Consider the following 18,267-nt stretch of genomic DNA (forward strand, 5'->3'; position numbering starts at 1 on the left):
AACCATGGAAGAAACGTAGCACAATTTGATTCTGACAACCTGTAATCCAAGTTATACCACAGTTTAAATAAAAATAAAAAATAATTGGAAAAAAAACCCTCTGAAGTTTCTACATTATAGCTTGAAATCAAGAACAACCACCTAGTGTAACTGCATTGAAAGCTTCCTATATTTTAGCTAAGGCTCAGGAGAAGAGTCTTAGCACATTAATGTTACAGCAAAGCACATCATCACTTTGAGAAACTAACATAATATACATTTGAAAGGATATCTGACTGCAGAACAGAGTCTGAACGGGAACAATGAGCAAATGATAAGAAAATGGAGATGAGCCATCAAGTCTCCAGAGACAAGTAAGAATTTATCACACTGGACAAATAATGAAGTAGGCATTGAAGAGTACAGAGGAGGGCCTCAAGAAGAATCTAAATGATCCAAGGGATTGAACGCCTGCCTGAGAGGTCAGGTTGAGAAGGCTCTCAGGAGACCTGAGAGCAGCCTTTCAGAACCTAAAGCGGGACTGTAAGAAGACAGACTCTCGAGCAGGTTCTGTTGTGATAGAACAAGGGAAAATAGTTTCAATCTAAAGGAAGGGAGTTTTAGACTGGATTTAAGGAAGATGTTCCATATAAGGAAGATGGAGAGGTACTGGAACACATTGCCCAGAGATGTGATGGATGCCCTGTAGTTGAAGACATTCAAGATCAGGCTCCATGAGACTCTGAGTAACCTGATCCAGCTCTAGATGTCCCCGTTCTTTCCAGTGGAGCTGGACTAGATGACCCCTTCCAGCTCAACACATTCTACAGAGGATCATCAAATATTTTCATAAGAGCTTTGGCTTCCCTGATACAGAGCTCTCACCCAAAATAAATGAGATTTCTAAGCAGCTCTAATTTAGTCAAAGTTGTTCAGTAAAACTCCAAGCTGTCAACTACATCAATATTACCAGTGAGGGGCAGTTTTCACAAACGTTAATCTAGATACCAGCTACTTCTTATAGCAATGTGCAACTAGTTCACTGAATACCTTTTTTCTCCTTTGAGGAAAAAAATAAAAGATCATAATTAAATTTATTTTAATGTCTCTCACCAAGACTTCGATGGACTTATCTTCAAATTTTCCTCGTAATACAGAAGACAAATTCTACTACAGTAAAAAGGCTACATACATGATTTATTTTGGAAACCGTGACTTTTCTGTTGCTGCAACACCTTTAAATTCTGAATACCATTCCTTTGACCCAGCATCAAACTATTAGTCACATCCATTGCCAGAACTGAGATCCACAAAGAGATGAGCGGCACAAGATTACAGTCAAAATTTACCTAAGATGATAATCAGCTTATGCTTCTGATAATAGAAAGGACACTGAGAAACCTAAGATATTTTGTTTGCTAAAATATTTGAAGCATTTTATTTCAAAATGTTGAGAACTTTGTCACACTAAAATGGCTTCTGTTACTCACTTCACTTTAAAAAAAAAAAAAAGGATATGCATATGCTCAGCTGCGTGTGTCCACAGACAAATATGCTGTAGACAAGCCAGAAAGAAACTATGTAAGCTTTGGTTGACCAAATTGCTTTTGATTAAAGTGTTACATAAATAAACTTGGTAATTTTGAGTTCATATCTGGTAGAAGCATTCCTCTACTTCACAGAATTTTTGGAACTCAGCAACAATCATCCTGATACTTCACAGACCTCCATGTCACACCAAGACCATTGGCTCGTATTCCAGAATTAGGATATTAGGACACTTGTGCCCAATTTTCAGTAGCTTTGAATTAAGCAGCTATTCCTTTAGTACATTGAAAATGGTCCAGCCAACACTGTCAGATGAAATCTGGAGTCCTCCTATTAACAACTGAATTGCACACCACATTAAAACATCAATACATTAAAACAAAGTAAAATACCAGTTTAGATAAAATTAAAAACATTTTCTTAAAAGAAACCTGTAAGAAAAACAAACAAAATGGCATTAAAAACCTATTTATATTTATGAAAATATTTACACATAATTAGTATCCTATTACCCATCAACAATATCAAAATCAAACATATTCTTTAAAGGTTTTCATGCAAAAATAAAGGAACACAAAACACATCAAAACATTTCATTCATTCCGTAGTGAATAGGAGACAGAAACTGAGAATTATGCAAGGAGCCCTGCCCTATTTCTCGTACAATTCAATCGCATTCTGAAGTTTAAAACAATCTACTGTCCAGTAGAATATCTTCCAAGAGACATATTGTTCTGATATGTCAGTTATTAATTGATAATTTGGTCCATACCATATAACATTTAAATTTTAAGCAGAAATTTGCAAACTAAGTGTTGCCCTTTTTCTGCTGCATGTTTACCGACTTTTCTAGGAATAAAGGTAGACTGAACTACATAGAGTTACTCCCAATATACAGATTTCAGGCTGAAAGGCCATTTCAACAAGTCTGTGAGATCAGGCAGAATTTGCATTACTTTTTTTTTTTTTTTTGAAAATATAAATGATCAGCATTGCTTACAAATACTCTCTCAATTTCACCCATCTACTGACAACATAAATAGGCTCAAGATAACAGGGTAGTTATTTGTGAAGTATTTCCTTGTAATGCAGCTAAGCTCCTAATACATTTGTGTTTTGTTAACTTTCCTTCACTTGGAGTAAAAGCAAAAAAAAATTTTTAATCAGATCCCTCTACCATCATCCCCAAACTGAAAAACTACTATGTTTTGACCCTTACCTGATAGCAACAGATTCCGGGGACTTCTACTTGGATATGAGAAGCAGGATCCTTTCAGAAGGGGAAGGAATGAAGGCAACATCAAAAAGTTAGGCGTCAGAATTAGATTTTATGGGGAAAAAATTAGAAAGCAAAAGAAGTTCTTATGATGTGATTTGAAAAAAAAATCAAAAGATGGACAAAATAAACAGTTAGAGGAGATGTGGAACTGCGTTTGCATTTCTTCCACTCCTCTGTCCTTGTCACTTTGCACATGAAATGAGGTGATAAAAGTGACGTAATGATAAACGAGGTAATGGAAGGTAATAAAGAGTGTTGAAAGTAATTAAGTACAGCAGAAGGATGGCAATACGAGGTTTAGAAAACTGGAACAATGAGAAAACCTGCTTCACTTGCAATGTATTGAGTTCCACACATGAAAGGCAGGGACCACTTTTCACAGTTATGGACAAGGCTCTACTACTACACCATCATGTCAGACCTCATGGTCTCAGAATCATAGCTCTCCCATCACAAAGAGATCATATATGGCTTTTATAGCATGATTTGTAATTATTTCAAACTTAAATCTCCTCTTTTCACATTTTCCTCTTTCGACACTTTTTTATTCTTTGATTACATTTTGAGAACTCATGATCTGACACTAGTAAAAAAAAGCAATATGCATTTTCGCCCAATCTTTCACTATCAATTTCAGCATTTCAACATCAAATCCTAAACAAGTTATTAAAATACTCTTAGGACAGTTTCAGAATACTTACAGAGTTCTACTGTTACTAAACCAGAGCTGTTCTTCAAACATTTGCACAATTCTGTCATGTTTACTATATCATTTCTATGATTAAACAAGTTTTCAGTCTTTTCAATCAGGCTAAGTTTAGCTCAAAATTTTACACTTTACAGTGTGTTTGTCATGTCTGGATGCCTAAATTCAAACGATATTTGGAAGTTTTGAAGAGTTGTATTTTATAGCTCTGTTTGTTTCAGTAGCAATCTCATGTTTTAGGAGGTTTTTTTCCCAATCCCACTCACGAAAGAATCATATCAACCATTATTTTCAAGATAATTGATATCACACACCTCCTTGGAAACCTTCAAAATACTTGTCTATTCTGATTAAACACTTGGCTTAGAATGGTTTAGGGTAAGTTCCAGAGTTTTGACATTTTACAGATCAAATTATGATCACAAAGAAATATCCTGTAAATTTAAGCCTAACCACAAGCAAACAAGAAAGCTGTGCTTTAATCTTCTAACATTCTAGAATGTAAAACCATTAGACACTACCCAAGTTCTGATCTTTTCTGCCCACTACAGGGGCTGACACAAGTGTACGTTAAGACATCCAACTAGTAAGGGAAAATTTGTGGACATTTTCCTACAATTGCATCACAGGTGACAATAAGTGTTGCATCAATTCCTATAGAATTCATTGTGCTCAGATATAGCTGTGTCAAATATTCCATATTTATGAAAAAAAAAACCAAAACACTTGTATCTGTGCCTCTGGGTTGCTGATGGGATAGATACCCCAGTAATCCTTCGAGGAAACACACTGATGAATAGGGAGGTGCAAGAAAGGAATGAAATTTGTCCGAGCCAGTAAAACAAATTAACCTTAAAGGCAGAGAAACATTCTCGTTCCTGTCAGCTTTCAGAAAGCTTAAGCAGCAGGTACAACAACGTAGGACTGAAATTTTGAAGGGGAGTCCTGAGGAAAACAAATTCATAATGGAAAACTGGCAACTGACTTTTTTCACTGTAATAACAGGTATTCAAATGAGAAAGAAGAGAAAAAAGCAAACATTGGCAATATTTTGGCATTTGTAGGAGTTGTCAAAAAAAAAAAAAACGTATCTAGGTTCTCCACAGCTTTAACCTGAGGGGGGGAAAAAAAAAAAAAGAATCACACATTAATGCTGCAAAGGAGCTGACACTTTTCATCTGCAGCCCACTCAGCCAGGGAACATCCACTTATATACCCTTATGCATTATTCACCAGGAAAAATGAAATAATCCACCAGTGGTTAAGCAGTTCAGAATCAAATGTAAATCAAGGGAAAGCAGTTAAGAATGTGGATCATTCACAGCCTTCTCTGAACTCCCAACTCCTCCACAGCAGAAGCCTGGAGCTTGCAGGAGCCGCCCAGATCCTTGCAGCCACACTCCTGGCTGTGGGTGCTTGGTGTAGCTTAACCTGCCAATCAGCCACTTCTGGAATGACAGCAAAAGCACAGACCCATCACCATTTCTCCTTTATGGTCAAGCAGATTCTCCCTTCATGTACACGGAGGCGGATCCTTTGGCACATAGAGAAAAACTGACTTCTATATTAAAAGCCTTTGTTTGCTTTAGCATTGACTATAATTCATATTTTATTTTCATTCTTTATCTGACTGGCAATACAGTAGTCAAGCACAAAAACAAATTTAATGTTCTACCTTCACTGAAAAAGTGTTTTATAGAAGTTATTGCTGACACCATCTTTGTTTTTCCAATAGAAAGCTTCAATGGAGTTTATCTTAAATTATGATCCATAACAATTATTTCATTGTTTTAGGAGATTTCATTATGCTTAGGAGAACAACAATAAAATACTGAGATCAGAAATCAAACTCATTTTTAAATCACGGTGAGAAATAAGAGGTCTGCTAAGAAGCTCTAATTACTTATTTAATGAGAACAGTAGAGGCATGTATGATTTCTGTAACTTTATATAAATCACTTCGGATTCTCAGTGAAATTTACATAAACATTATATTGCAAAGTACTTCCATGAATCTGAATTTATTATCACTGATGCATATTCAGGATGTTGTGAGCCCCATGCATTAATATTCTTTATCAGAATCTAATAGCTTTAATGCCTCTGGTTTAAAGGACAATCATTATACTGCTTGTATTTTTTCCTGTTCTTCCCCAGAGATACATAGTGAAAAATTTTTCAGTTAAATGGAAATGGATGTTTATTTTTCAGCCAAGACAGTTTCATGTTTAAAAATAATTCTATCTTTAAGCACTCACATACTCATATTGACAATCAGTTGAACCCAAAAATTCTATTTGCAACCTGAGCTTTGATCACATGAAATTTCAGAGAGCCAGATTATGGACAAAAACATTCTCGTCCTAAGTGCAAAATTTGGAAGTGTCAAACAACAAACAAAATTAAATATGCCTTACTCTGGATGACAAAAAATTTCACCTTCGCAATCCTTTCAGTTATATGTTTGACTGTCAGAAAATCTAAGATAAAAAAAATCTAATTGGTAGATATTCCACATAACATGAGAGAAGTATTCTTTTGCCAAAGTGGAAATAAGACTAACAACAACATCCACCTGGAAACCCAGATGAAATAGTTTTTCAGTAAGAAACTGGCTAGTATCTTAAGTCACATTATCTTTTGCAGGGCTAGAAACACTACTGACATATAATGTTACGCTAGCAACTCATTTTCCTGTACTTCAGTCATAATTCCTTTCACTCTGTTGGAGTGTGACATCTACGCTGTATTGAGTAGCACCAACTCAGCGAGCAGTCATCCACGGAGACATCATTTAGTGAGGGCAAATAGGAACCAAAGTCAAAGAGAAAAGAGCAAGGCTGTCACTTTATGGAAATTACCAATAGACTCTAAGCAGTCACATTAATCTAGACTGAAACTCTACTCTCACAGAGCCTTCTTGATTTCTGGACAGAGATCTCTCCCTAGGAAGCCCATGCACAAACATATTCTCAAACTATGTTAACCTCCAGCTCTCAGGATCTTGAATACTTTAAGCATAATACTTTCACTATAAAGTATATTAAATTTTCTACAGAATGTATAGATAAATTATTTTCTAAAAGCTACCCATAAGTTTGAAATCAACCAAAATTAGCACACTTCAGTCATATACTCAAAATGCCTATTTGACTATTCATTTAGATTGAATAATTTAGATCTCCGGTGTTTCTGTTCCTAATCCAGAACACAAAGCAGTAGCATTCTAGAAGAAAAGAGGGATGAAATTTTACACCCAAATATTTTGCTAAACACTTCAGAACTGACACCTCTCTTCATGTGTAAACTATACTGACCTTATCCCAAATCTGTATGCCTTAAGAGATAAAATCTTAAGTATCTGGAAACATAGAGAACAGATTTTGATTTCAAGCTTCTTTTGGGTCAGTGCTTTTTGCACTGATTTTCCTCTAGGGGGAAAAAAAAAAAAAGAAGAAGAAATAGACCATAATGGCTTTATTTTATGTGTAACTCTCATCCGTGCACGTTTATGCAATCAAAATATGTTCAGGTTTGCAAAAAAAAAAAATAAAAGGTTTAAATAACTGATCTGGATTTTTTTCCTTTTAATTCTCTGCTCATCTTACCACATCAGAAGTGAAGAACCTATAAAATGATATTTTACACAAAAGTACAAAAGCTGTTTGAAAAAGGACCACAGAATTTTATACATATCTTGTAAAAGCTACATAGCTCTCATGAGATACACAGATGCGATGGCTCTATCACGAAATAACAATGGTCAAAGAATGGATATATGTGAAGTGTCACGACTAAAATCCATTTTTTGTAGCCCTACATGTACAGACCCTTATAAGGTAGTTAAGTCACAGAGCATTGGGTTGTGGGTTTTCTTGTTGTTGTTGTTCTTGTTTTTTGCAAGAATTCTTATGCCTGACATCACATAGAACAAATTCTGGACGTGAACATTTCACCCTTTCAAGTACTGTGCTCACCATGACTTGGCAAAACCAGATCCTGGGTGACAAGGATGACGTGACTTTAGAAACGCACCTTATTTTAACACTGATGTTCACTGATGGTCAATGATGTTGCAACAGCACCTCCCAGTATCAATATGTCCAACTTATGCAGTCCTTTCTTGATACCTCTCATGTAGCATGAATCACTTTGTATTGTCAAATTTTAGGAGTATTTACAAAGAAGGAAAGAAAAAAATCCAGCAGTAAAATCTTGCCAAAATTCTGAGACTTCTTTAACACAATATGATACTGGGTTGACTTTTCCTTAGTGCTTGGAAAGAATTCAACCAGAATCACAGAATCTAATCTTCTAGAGCATCTACTTTAATGACTCACTGTTTCTCTATTTCTTTTGAGCTACCACAAAGCTCAATGGACTTGAGCATGATTATTAAAACATCGCAAACAAAAAAAAACACCCTTTACTTTTCTCAAAATGAAGAAAATGACTTAGCTGTAACCAATAAAGGACATTCTAAAATTAGAGCCTGTTGTGATAGGGATGGTAACAGTGTCTCAGCCATATGCTAGTGTAATCTATAAAAGCTATATTCAAAGCTTATGTTATTTAACTTTTTCAGAAACCAGCATAACTACTACCATACATGAACCTAGTATTAATCAAATAACTTTAGATTTTAATTTGCATATAGCACTGTATCAGTAAAAACATCTGGGTTGTTTGGATATCAAAAGTACATTACACTTCATTTATAAAGAAAATGCCATTACCAAATGCTACACGTAACAAGACGTGAATTCTTTGGTTTTGAACAACCCTTTACTTCCAACTTACTCCATCTTTTTTTTTCCACCTAGATGAAAGATGTAAACCCAAAGAAGCAGATTCTTTTTTTTTTTTTAATCTGCAAAGAACATAGATATTCTCCAGATTGCATCGACTGTGGTTCACTTGCTGCCAGCAACAGACTTAGTAGATTGTCTTTTTTCTTTTCAAAGCAGAAACTCGAACACACCCTAAGATAAGGCACTAGACTAAATCTGTAATAAATTATGTGGATTGCATCAAGATTTACACTTCTTTAATGCAGAACACGATCTGTTACTTGCATAACAGAGTCTAAACGTGAAAATTTCCCTCATCAGCTGGCACAGAATAAACTCCTACTGGGGATTATTTAGAAGCAGCCATGGCTGGAAAACAGAAACACAAACAGCTTCACAAAAAGGACAGCGCCCAGGACACAGAAAATCCCAGGTCTCTGCTGCAGGCAGGTGGTCACTGCCATTCTGGGGATGCAGTGTCTCAGCATTTGGAGCAGGGAGCTGCCGTCATGGCAACCTCACATCCCCAACATAGGCCCTCTGCACTCACACTGCTGCCCAGCCCCAGCCTTTTCAATAACAGGCCTTCCTCCATGCTTCCAGATTGCAGTTCCATACAGTGGAAAAGAACAGCCTTCAAAAGAAAAGGGAATCCTTAGATTTATATTGTTTTTGTTTTTTAATAATCCTGTAACTTTAAAAAAAAATAGGAAAACAAAATTAATGAGGAGAAAAACAAAACATGATGTTAAGCTCTGAACATATTTATTGTCAGGATATGATTTAAAAAATTTCTATTAAGTACTCCACCGTGAATGTTCAGATAGATGAAAAATTATGTTCAGTTGAGGAATTCATGTTTGCCAAGAAATCACTTTTGAAGTATACTTTCTAATGTAACACCAGTACTCCACAGAAAGATCAAAAGCACAGTTAACCCACTGGAATTTTGACTCTACTAGGTCTTCTCTCACTTCATAAATAAAAAACCTTCCTCACAGGCATGTGTAGAGAAACCTCCACTAGCTTTGGAGGTAAACTGGCCCAAACTTCAGTTTTTGGCAATAAGTAAGATGATAAACCTTTCACCTTCCAACAAGAGTAAGAAAAATGCATATACTATCATTGTGCACAATCAAGCTAGTAAAACAAAAAGTTCATTTCAATAATTTTGCACTTGAAATGTGCAAAAAGAGTGTCAAAAAGTCAAAAAGAGTGATTCAATAAACATTGCATCAACTTAATTATTGGAGTTTTTCTCAATGTGAATGAATCTCAGATATTTTAAAGCATCAGATTCTTTCAATGTCTTCCATTCTGAGGTTCTCAAGCAAAGAGCTTTTTCTTACATTCTTTTTATTTTGCTAAATAAATGATGGACATCTTCAGAATAATATCATCCTGATTCTGTAACATTTACAAATGGTACATAACTGAATCTCAAAATATGCATTTTAAAACCTTATATTTCACTGTCCTTTTCAGTACATTTCAGTTGGCTTGAAAAAGAATGATTACCACATAGCGCATTGCTTATGACAAGGAGTAAAATACAGTTCTGTGTCATAATGTCCAAAGTATTTTCTGTATTAGTAATTCAGCTGATGCAAGTTTACTTTTATTTAATTGAAATAAACAGTGTTAGATTAGTTCTTACATTTTGGTGTCTCTTTTGGTTATCTTCCCAGGCAAGATAGTGCATCCATTGCTTACTAAGATGGCTGAATATACACTGTTAAGCTAATGGGTCAAATGAAAAAAATACTCTGTCCTAAGAATAGATTATAAAGGGAAGAACATCACCAGACTCCTAAGATGTCCTTAGCTATTTTTAATTCCTGAGCTCCAAAACATACATCACAGGACTTCTAACACACAGAAGTCCGTGCATCGAACGTAAGATGAACAACATATTCTACAAGTGATCGTAATTCCTTATTTCTCCTAACATAGTCTTCTCTTGGAGGATGGTCAAACTATCAATTCATTGCTAACAGAATGCTATTATAACAAAGTGTAACCTCAGCCAGTATCTGCAACACAACATTTAAGATACCACAGCACTCAAAACACTCAGGCTCAAGTATTTCATATAACACTTCAAGAATTTTCTGTCATTTTCTGATATTTATCATTCACAATAAACATAAGCAGAGTTTTAACTTTATATCAACCAGCTTCTGAGAACATGCAGAAGATTACCCTATGCAGGGCTGAAATTCAGCCTTACTCTCTTTTGGAATGGGTAGCAAAGAAGTTATATTCTTGATTCTAAAAAGCTTACAGTTTCATACAAAATTTGCGAGCTGAAGAACAAGTCAGATAGCAGAAATCTTAACAAGCTACTAAGACACAGGAAAAGGTTGTATCTTTTATGGGAATAGGAGTTAAGCAGCCAAAGAAGAAAAGCTTGAAAGCACGCCAAGGTACCATTCTTGAGAGAACAGGAAAGAAGTCTGCCCTGACAAAAACAAAAGTACAATGAGGAAAGGTGAAATGATGGAAAGAATCATGATTAAATAGATAATTGATCTCAATCAGACAAGATGCTATTAAGTTAAAAAAAATTAAAAATATTATAGCTGGAATTAGCAGTTAAACAAACCCAATGTAGGATAAAAATTACTTGGTAGCAGTGTTGAAGGAAACACTCTCTATGCTGTAGATAACAAACTGATGACCCAGACAAGCCTGGAACAGACAGGTGAACTCATTCTAACCATTTTTCAAGACAGACCTCTAATGTATCATTATGATAAAACAGCACCAAGCTAAGCTAGCCTAATACACCTGCTTGGAAATTCTCCGGCGTTAAACACAGCTTAACACAAAGCTCTTTGCTTTTGAGTGTAAGCAATATCAAAGCTCCACTTACATTCAAATGACATAGAAATACCTGAAGTTGAGGGGGTTACGGAAAAAAAAAAAATACAACACTGAGATACATAAGGAGCCCTGCCTCAGGTACCCAGTTCCCAGCACTCAACCACAGCATTAGGTATTGTAGCAACTGGAAAGAGCAACACAGTGAGAAGCGTGCTACAACAAAGACGTGATGATGGACAGACCAACACAACAGAAAGGCACCATTAAGGAAAATTGCTCACCTGTATCAGAAGATCCCAGGTTTGCAGAGAAAAGCTTCACCAAGGAGGGAACTCCAAGCAGAGATCCTTCCCCAGTGGCAGTCAGCCTTAAATGAGGTTTAAGAGAGGTGCAGCCAGGCTCCACCCCTTCTGGTCACACAGCTGAATTGCCTTCACCTGTGCTCCCAGGGCTGAGTGGGTCCTTTCCCCAGGTGCTCAATCAGTGGTTCAGGCCATGACTCAACAGTTACCACACAGGTATGTATCGTCTAGAGAGAACTGGGGAGACGAGTGTCCAGAAGTCCAAGGAATCTCCAGAGAATACTAAAATGGCCTGATTAGCTTAGTCCAAGGAATTTATTCAGAGCTGTTAAGGAACATCAGTTGCTGTGCTGCTATACACCAAGTCAGCACAAGTAATTCTCAGCTGGTTTTCATTCCATGAATATCGTACTACATATAAACTATTGCATAGCAGAATTCCAGCCCTTGCCAGGTCAATACCAGATTTCCTATGCTAGCCGGTGGCTTATTCACAAAGAAGTAGAGCTTTCCTCCTTACCAGTTCCCTGCCACCTAGCTATTGGTTCATTTTTAAGATACAGATCTGCTGAGTTAGGTACCCCTCTCTGTTACAATGTATGTCTCCTCCTCCTGGGAGAATATCTCCTCCCTTTGTACAGATAACTGCTTAACACTGAATGATAAACCCTAGAATACTGATGAATAACTGAGAAAAATTTTTAGCTGCTAGTGTTGTAGAATCTTTATTCAAAGATCTAAAAAAAAATTTCAGAGAATTATTTTGAAATAGCCAATCCTGAAATATAGCTATCAAAATGTAATATTCTTTTTATTGTTTTTATTGCTCTTTATTTTGTTTTCATACTCACTTTTTTCTTCAGTTTTAATTTCCTGACCTCTCAGCAACAGAAACTCACAAATATATCCTCCCCTATATTTTTCCATAATAATATCATAGCCATTTTCTCCGGCTATTGTCATTCATTTGTTCTCTGTCCTGGCTTTTCCTAGTCATAGAATAAGAAATATGTAAAAATAGGCCACAAGAAACTACACACACTTGATATGCATAGCAAAAATAGAGCTCTTTAGCACCTGGCACTCTCAAGAGTGTTAATGAATCTGGCAAGATAAGCCATGCTTTGACCCAAAATAAAAAGCTAAACCCTCAAAAGATAAATTCAAGCTAACACAAAAAAATACTATGGACTTGTGGCCTCTTGATTTCTTGCATCAGATAACCTCAGAAGTCTGGACAATTGTTATGTGGGGAAATAGGAGAGAGTGCCTCCTTTTAAAGGCAGTGAGAAAGACAGTGAGCTGGAGTCAGAGCGTAATGCATGACATATAACACGCTTTGGTGGGATGAGGATTGTGGAAGCTCCCATCTGCAGGAATGTGACATATAGCGCACATAAAAACAATGATTTCAGTCTGCTTGACCTCTTCCTGAGGTCAAGACAGTGCCTGCACTCCCAGAAATGCTGGAAGTAGTGATGGCTGGATGTTAGATTAGAAAAAAAATAAAAGGGAATAAGAGATTCAAAGGACAAATGAGCAAGCTGGTAGTCTGCACTTGGAAGGGTTTTTCAGCAGCAACAAATAATTTTTTCAGGATAAATAAATGATGTGTTAAATTATACGTTTGACAAGGTACATTTAAAAGTGAAAACACCACAGAGGTCATGTTTAATTTCACTGTTGCAGGTAGGCTGGACCAGGCTCTGAGCAACCTGATCTAGCTATGGATGTCCCTGTTCACTGCAGGGGAGTTGGACTAGATGACCTTCAAAGGTCCCTTCCAACTCTGATAATTCTATGATTCTATGATATTCCAAAGAGATGTAAGAGCCAGTTTACCAAACAGGAAATGCTACAATAGAAAAGATTATACATAAAGAAAGAAAACTTATCAAATATTGTTTTTTTCATAAGAGAAGACACACTAGGAGGAAATAAGGCCAGTCAGCTTTCACAGTTTTCTTGTTTCTGAGAAAGAAACAGCTGCAATGATAGCTGGTGGTGTACTGGAGTCCCACTAGGTAGGTTAATGTAGTGAAGTCCTAATCTACTGAAGTTATCAGAAATATATAAATAAAAACAAAACAGACATGCCCTTTCACTTATATAAATAATGCCATTGTACGGTTGTCATCTCTTCCTGCCTCTTCAATCTAAGCAAAATCTTGTTTTTCGACACAGACTGCATCCAATTACAGATGCTTTCTCACTCTCTTGCAAGCTTTTCTGAGTTAAGATGGTATCATAATTGACTGAACAATTATTTCAGCAACATTATGTAGAAGATGGTGCAGAAAATAGTCTTTTGACTTTAAAATCTGATCATGTAATTGGCAGAACACACATAAGAAGTTAAGAAAAAAATTAACAGTTTAGAGATTCCCTGAGAAACATTGTTGCTGCACATCAGCATGATTCGCAGGCTATGTAGTGCGTGTAAACTACACTGCCCCAGGCAGACTGTAGGAGACTATCCAAATGGAAGATGTCTGGTCAAGTATCAGGGAATAAGCAAAAAAAAGTGCTGCTCAAAATTACACCAACAAGCTTATTCCCTAACTGGCTTCTTTATTTCTATTCAAATCTATACATATATTCACAGTGAAATGCAGAGGGAAATAGCCTAGAAAATAAAACCTTATATCTAGTTGGTTGAATTGGAGAAATTAAAAATTGACACCCTTCAATGAAGGGTGAACAAACTTAATAACAAAGTTAGGGCAAGAGATAATATACATGTTCTTTAGGACTACCATGTGTTACTAGGGAGAAACAAGGAAAACAGTAAACCAGACAAAATAAGGCATCCTAATGAATTAGAAGTCTTCAGGACTGCAAAACATTTTATTTGTTTATTTATTTATTTTTGTCAAAGAAGAGAATATCTGGCAATGATAAAAAATGAAAGGAAAAATATTTCCAAGCATCATCTCACTAAAATAGAGGCGGAACATCAGAAAAAGTTCAAGTAGTTTCAGCTGTCTTGGGATCCCTAAAAAGATCTAGCTTAAATATTCAGGAAGCGTTTATTCAGAAGGTATTTTCCATAGTATGACAAAAACTTGACTGCAAAAAGATATAGCTTGTTGAGAACTCCAAAGAGAAGGCTGTCAACATAGACACAGGAACACCAGCCTATGAGATGGAGATATAAACAGAGTAACAGCAACAGTGAGAAATATTGAGAGCAGTGTGAAATACAGTGTGAAATATTACACTCATTATGAAGCAGCATGCTTCAAAGCCTATCCCTTTATCAAGCCTCATCTGTAATTTGACAACAAATGGTCTTCTCTTCCTTTTAAAGCGATTGTATACTACAAGATCAATTTTCCCTGAAATTCTGACATTAATAACATGATATTAAAATCAGATTATTCATAATATATTAAAACAAATTTCTTCAGTGAAGCCTAGGTTCTTAAAGCAAATTGCCAAACCATTGTATATGGAATGGAAAACAGAACAGGAACTTAATTTTTGATAAATAATCTTGTTTGGAAGAAAAGCTGTATGCTTAACTGAAATGTTGGTGAAGTTACATAAATTTAGCATAATAGAAAGAGGAGCTCCAAGTCACTGTAGTGTACTGAATCTGTTCAATATGGAAGATATTTTCAATTACTGAAAAGTCAAGCTTGAAACAGTTATTTGAACCATTTGAAAAGAAAAATAATATCCTTGCCAATCACTAAGCTCATACAAATGCTTAGCGAGTTGTTTTGCGTGACTGGAAATTGAACCAAGTTGCTTCTGCATTTGGAAGGCTATCCTTAACCAAATTCAAATAGTCCATGCAATATATTTCTCTTTCCAAGCAGGAGTCATCCTGAACCTGATTATTTTCAATAGCACAATGATGCACGTATACATTGGCACACAAAAAGGTGAAATTTTTGAAAGTTACAGATAAACATTCCTGTCTATGGCCTTAAGTTTGTATTCTACTGGTAGTCTCATTATGTAAAGGAAATAATTGGTGCATAAAAAGACATGTGAAGAGGTCCTCAGCATAAGGATATACTTTACATCCAGTTTCTGTTTTTTCCCCCCTTTTATCTTTCAGTCCAACTCTGTATATACTGTGGGAAACACAGGAATATTCTTTAGGAGAAATAGAAAACCACAGGGTTCTGCACATTTGCATAGACTGCTCTGAAATTAATGCCTCCTATATATTTTTATGGAAACTACAACAGAGACAGTGAGCACAATAACAGGATTTGACAGAGCAAATTATCAGCTACAAAATTCTATTCAACAGTCCATTAACTATGCATTTACACAAGCAATCAGCAATAGCTTACATACTGCATTTGTAAAAATGCACATCAGCTATGTGACCCACTGTTTCACTGCTGCTGTTATAATGATGTTGCTTGAAAAATGCTACTCATGCAGTCCATCTTTCATTGGCCTGAACATACAGAAGTCAAAAGGCACCAAATCTGCACCATATGGTATGTGTAGTAGAACAGTCCAGCCAAGATTGGCAAAGTTCTCCACGGCCTTCAGACTGGTATGAGGCCTAGCATTATCGTGTTGCAAGAGCTAGGTTGTCTTCTTGTGTGGCCTAACACTGAAAATTCAAGCCTTCATCTTAGACAACATTGTGATGGAGCAGTCAGAATTGATGGTTTGTCTGGATTCCTGGAAATCCAGAAGGATCATCCCTTTCCTATCCCACAAGACAGTGCACTTCATTTTACTCCCTGAGGGCTGTGTTGTGAACTTTCTCTTTGACTAGGAATTCACACATCACTGCTTCATGGACTGCTGCTTTGGCTCCAGTTCATAGTGGTGATACCATATCTTATCACTGATAATGATGCAAACTGTCACCTTCAGCCTCATATTGGTTCAGTATGTCCTGACAAACTTGCATATGATGTACTTTCTGTTCCTGTGTGAGCATTCACGGAATCCACCTTGTGCAAACATTGCAATATTCCAGGATTACCACCATAGTTTCCAATGCACTGAAGTCGATATTCAGCTTTGCACATGGTCTTCTGGTCATAATCACCAATTCATGCAGATTAATTGATTGAGACACTCGTCATTTCGTGTTGTGATGCTATGCATGGCCATCCAGATTGTGGCTTCTTTCACGCCACTGTCACCTCTGCTGAATTGCACCACCCACTACATCAGTGTGTTCACATTCACTGTTTGGTCTCCATAAATGTTCAGCAAGTGTCAGTGAATGTCAGTGGAGGAATTCAGTGACACACTTTTGCTTCATGCTCACTTCTATGCCAGATGCCATTTTATCAGACTGTGCCTCTGCTGCCGTCAGTCAAACAGCAACAAAATGTAATGCAGTACTGATGGGAGGTTTCAATCTATACTGTTGTACCACCAACATCCTCTACTGACATTGTGGGTCAAGAGAATAAAATAGGAGGCATTACTTTGAAAGCAGCCACCATTTTTCTCAGTTTGGCCTACATCTATTTTTGACCTGGCTTCACAGCTTAATTGTTTGAAGTCCTGTGTAGTGTTTGACATAATCTTAGAGAGCTCTTAACGTTCATGCTGAAAAGTGGTCTAAAGAAAATATGTTAGCTTTTTCAGGAATACTAGAACTCCCTGTACAATACTTCAAACAGCATGTTTTCTTATTATTCCTTATTTGGCTGCAACATGTCTTACAGCTGCAGTGAAGACTGCCTTATCTTACTAGCATTGGGCCTTCTGATATACTGAAATTGGTGTTGCCATCCAAATACTCCTGTTTTAGATATAAATATATATCTATGTATTAGTAAACATATAGTATATGTTGTAAATGTACTTTATCTCTATGTAGATGTAGTGGTTAAAATGTACTGATTCAAAGGACAAACTCTCTTAAAGCCACACAATTATAGAAAGTCTAGGGGTACAGATTTTAATGGACCATGAGATAAATTAGCAGCAAAACACTTAAAATTAAGGTAAGACTGATCAAACAGCAATCAAAACTCCCACCAATTCAATGATAATTTATTATATTCTATTTAGACTTTCATTCAAATTTAGTTCAGTTCCTTGTTGCTAAACAGTGTGGCTTTAGGGCAGTCTATTAAAAAAAGCAAAAAAACGACCATAGAAATATGGTCACGGGATAAAGAAGAGTCAAGAATGCTGAACTAGAGTAAGGTCCAGCTGGAACAACCGTTATTAGAAACAAGATAGATCTGCTTAATGAAGGAGCTATCAATTCCAGAACAATTCACAAATGGATTCAAAAGTATCAGATAGCAAGATTCAGATCCAATTTTCCAAACCATATCTATTCATTATTATAGGTTTTAGACAAGACAAAATAGGTTTTTTTTAGCTATAATTCAGTTAGTGTAGGAATTAGCTAATACAGATTCTGTAATCTGCACTATAGAGAAGGTCAGACTGCGCGATGACATTAAACTTCTTTCAGTTTTAGAATCTATGATCTATAAAGTTCAGTCAGAAATCACTGAACAAATTTCACATCCCATATAAACTCAAAAGTACTTCCTTCTTAAATTCTCTAAGCTTAATTTGACATACTCTGGCCTTGCCCCCAAAGGCATCCCGGGGCAGGATAAGATGCCTATTTTTATCTGGAAGAGTGTCTGGGAAAGGTGTGTTCCCAAGGGACAGGTTGCCCACTTCCCTCTTTTAGTGCCTCCAAGAGGAGCTGCAAGGGTTTTGCACAAGATCTGGCCACGAGCTGGAACAATTCAGCCAAGCACATCAAATTAGTGCTGCACTTTAGTGAAAACAGAACTGTAACTTCAAGTTTGGAAGCAGTTGAAAATTTCAGCTTTTGAGAGCTCTGGGGTATTTGCATCGCTGTCTTCTTCTAAC

The 18,267-nt window shown here is 36.4% G+C and overlaps 1 protein-coding gene across 4 annotated transcripts in view; it reads right to left on the bottom strand.

Moving 5' to 3' along the window:
- SHANK2 (SH3 and multiple ankyrin repeat domains 2) overlaps positions 1-18,267 on the bottom strand; it is a 351,210-nt gene that overhangs the window by 236,448 nt on the left and 96,495 nt on the right. For 3 of the 4 annotated variants that reach the window (XM_090140753.1, XM_090140754.1, XM_031593318.2), the window contains one exon: positions 2,747-2,797. The exons of the other annotated variant lie outside the window; for it this stretch is intronic. In XM_090140753.1, coding sequence (XP_089996879.1) covers positions 2,747-2,797 — 51 coding nt within the window. The remainder of the gene's footprint in view (positions 1-2,746; positions 2,798-18,267) is intronic. 4 annotated transcript variants of the gene reach the window in all.

The sequence above is a fragment of the Phasianus colchicus genome, chromosome 5 (assembly GCF_987193195.1).
Source record: "Phasianus colchicus chromosome 5, bPhaCol1.hap1.1, whole genome shotgun sequence".
In the NCBI taxonomy this organism is placed as follows: domain Eukaryota; kingdom Metazoa; phylum Chordata; class Aves; order Galliformes; family Phasianidae; genus Phasianus; species Phasianus colchicus.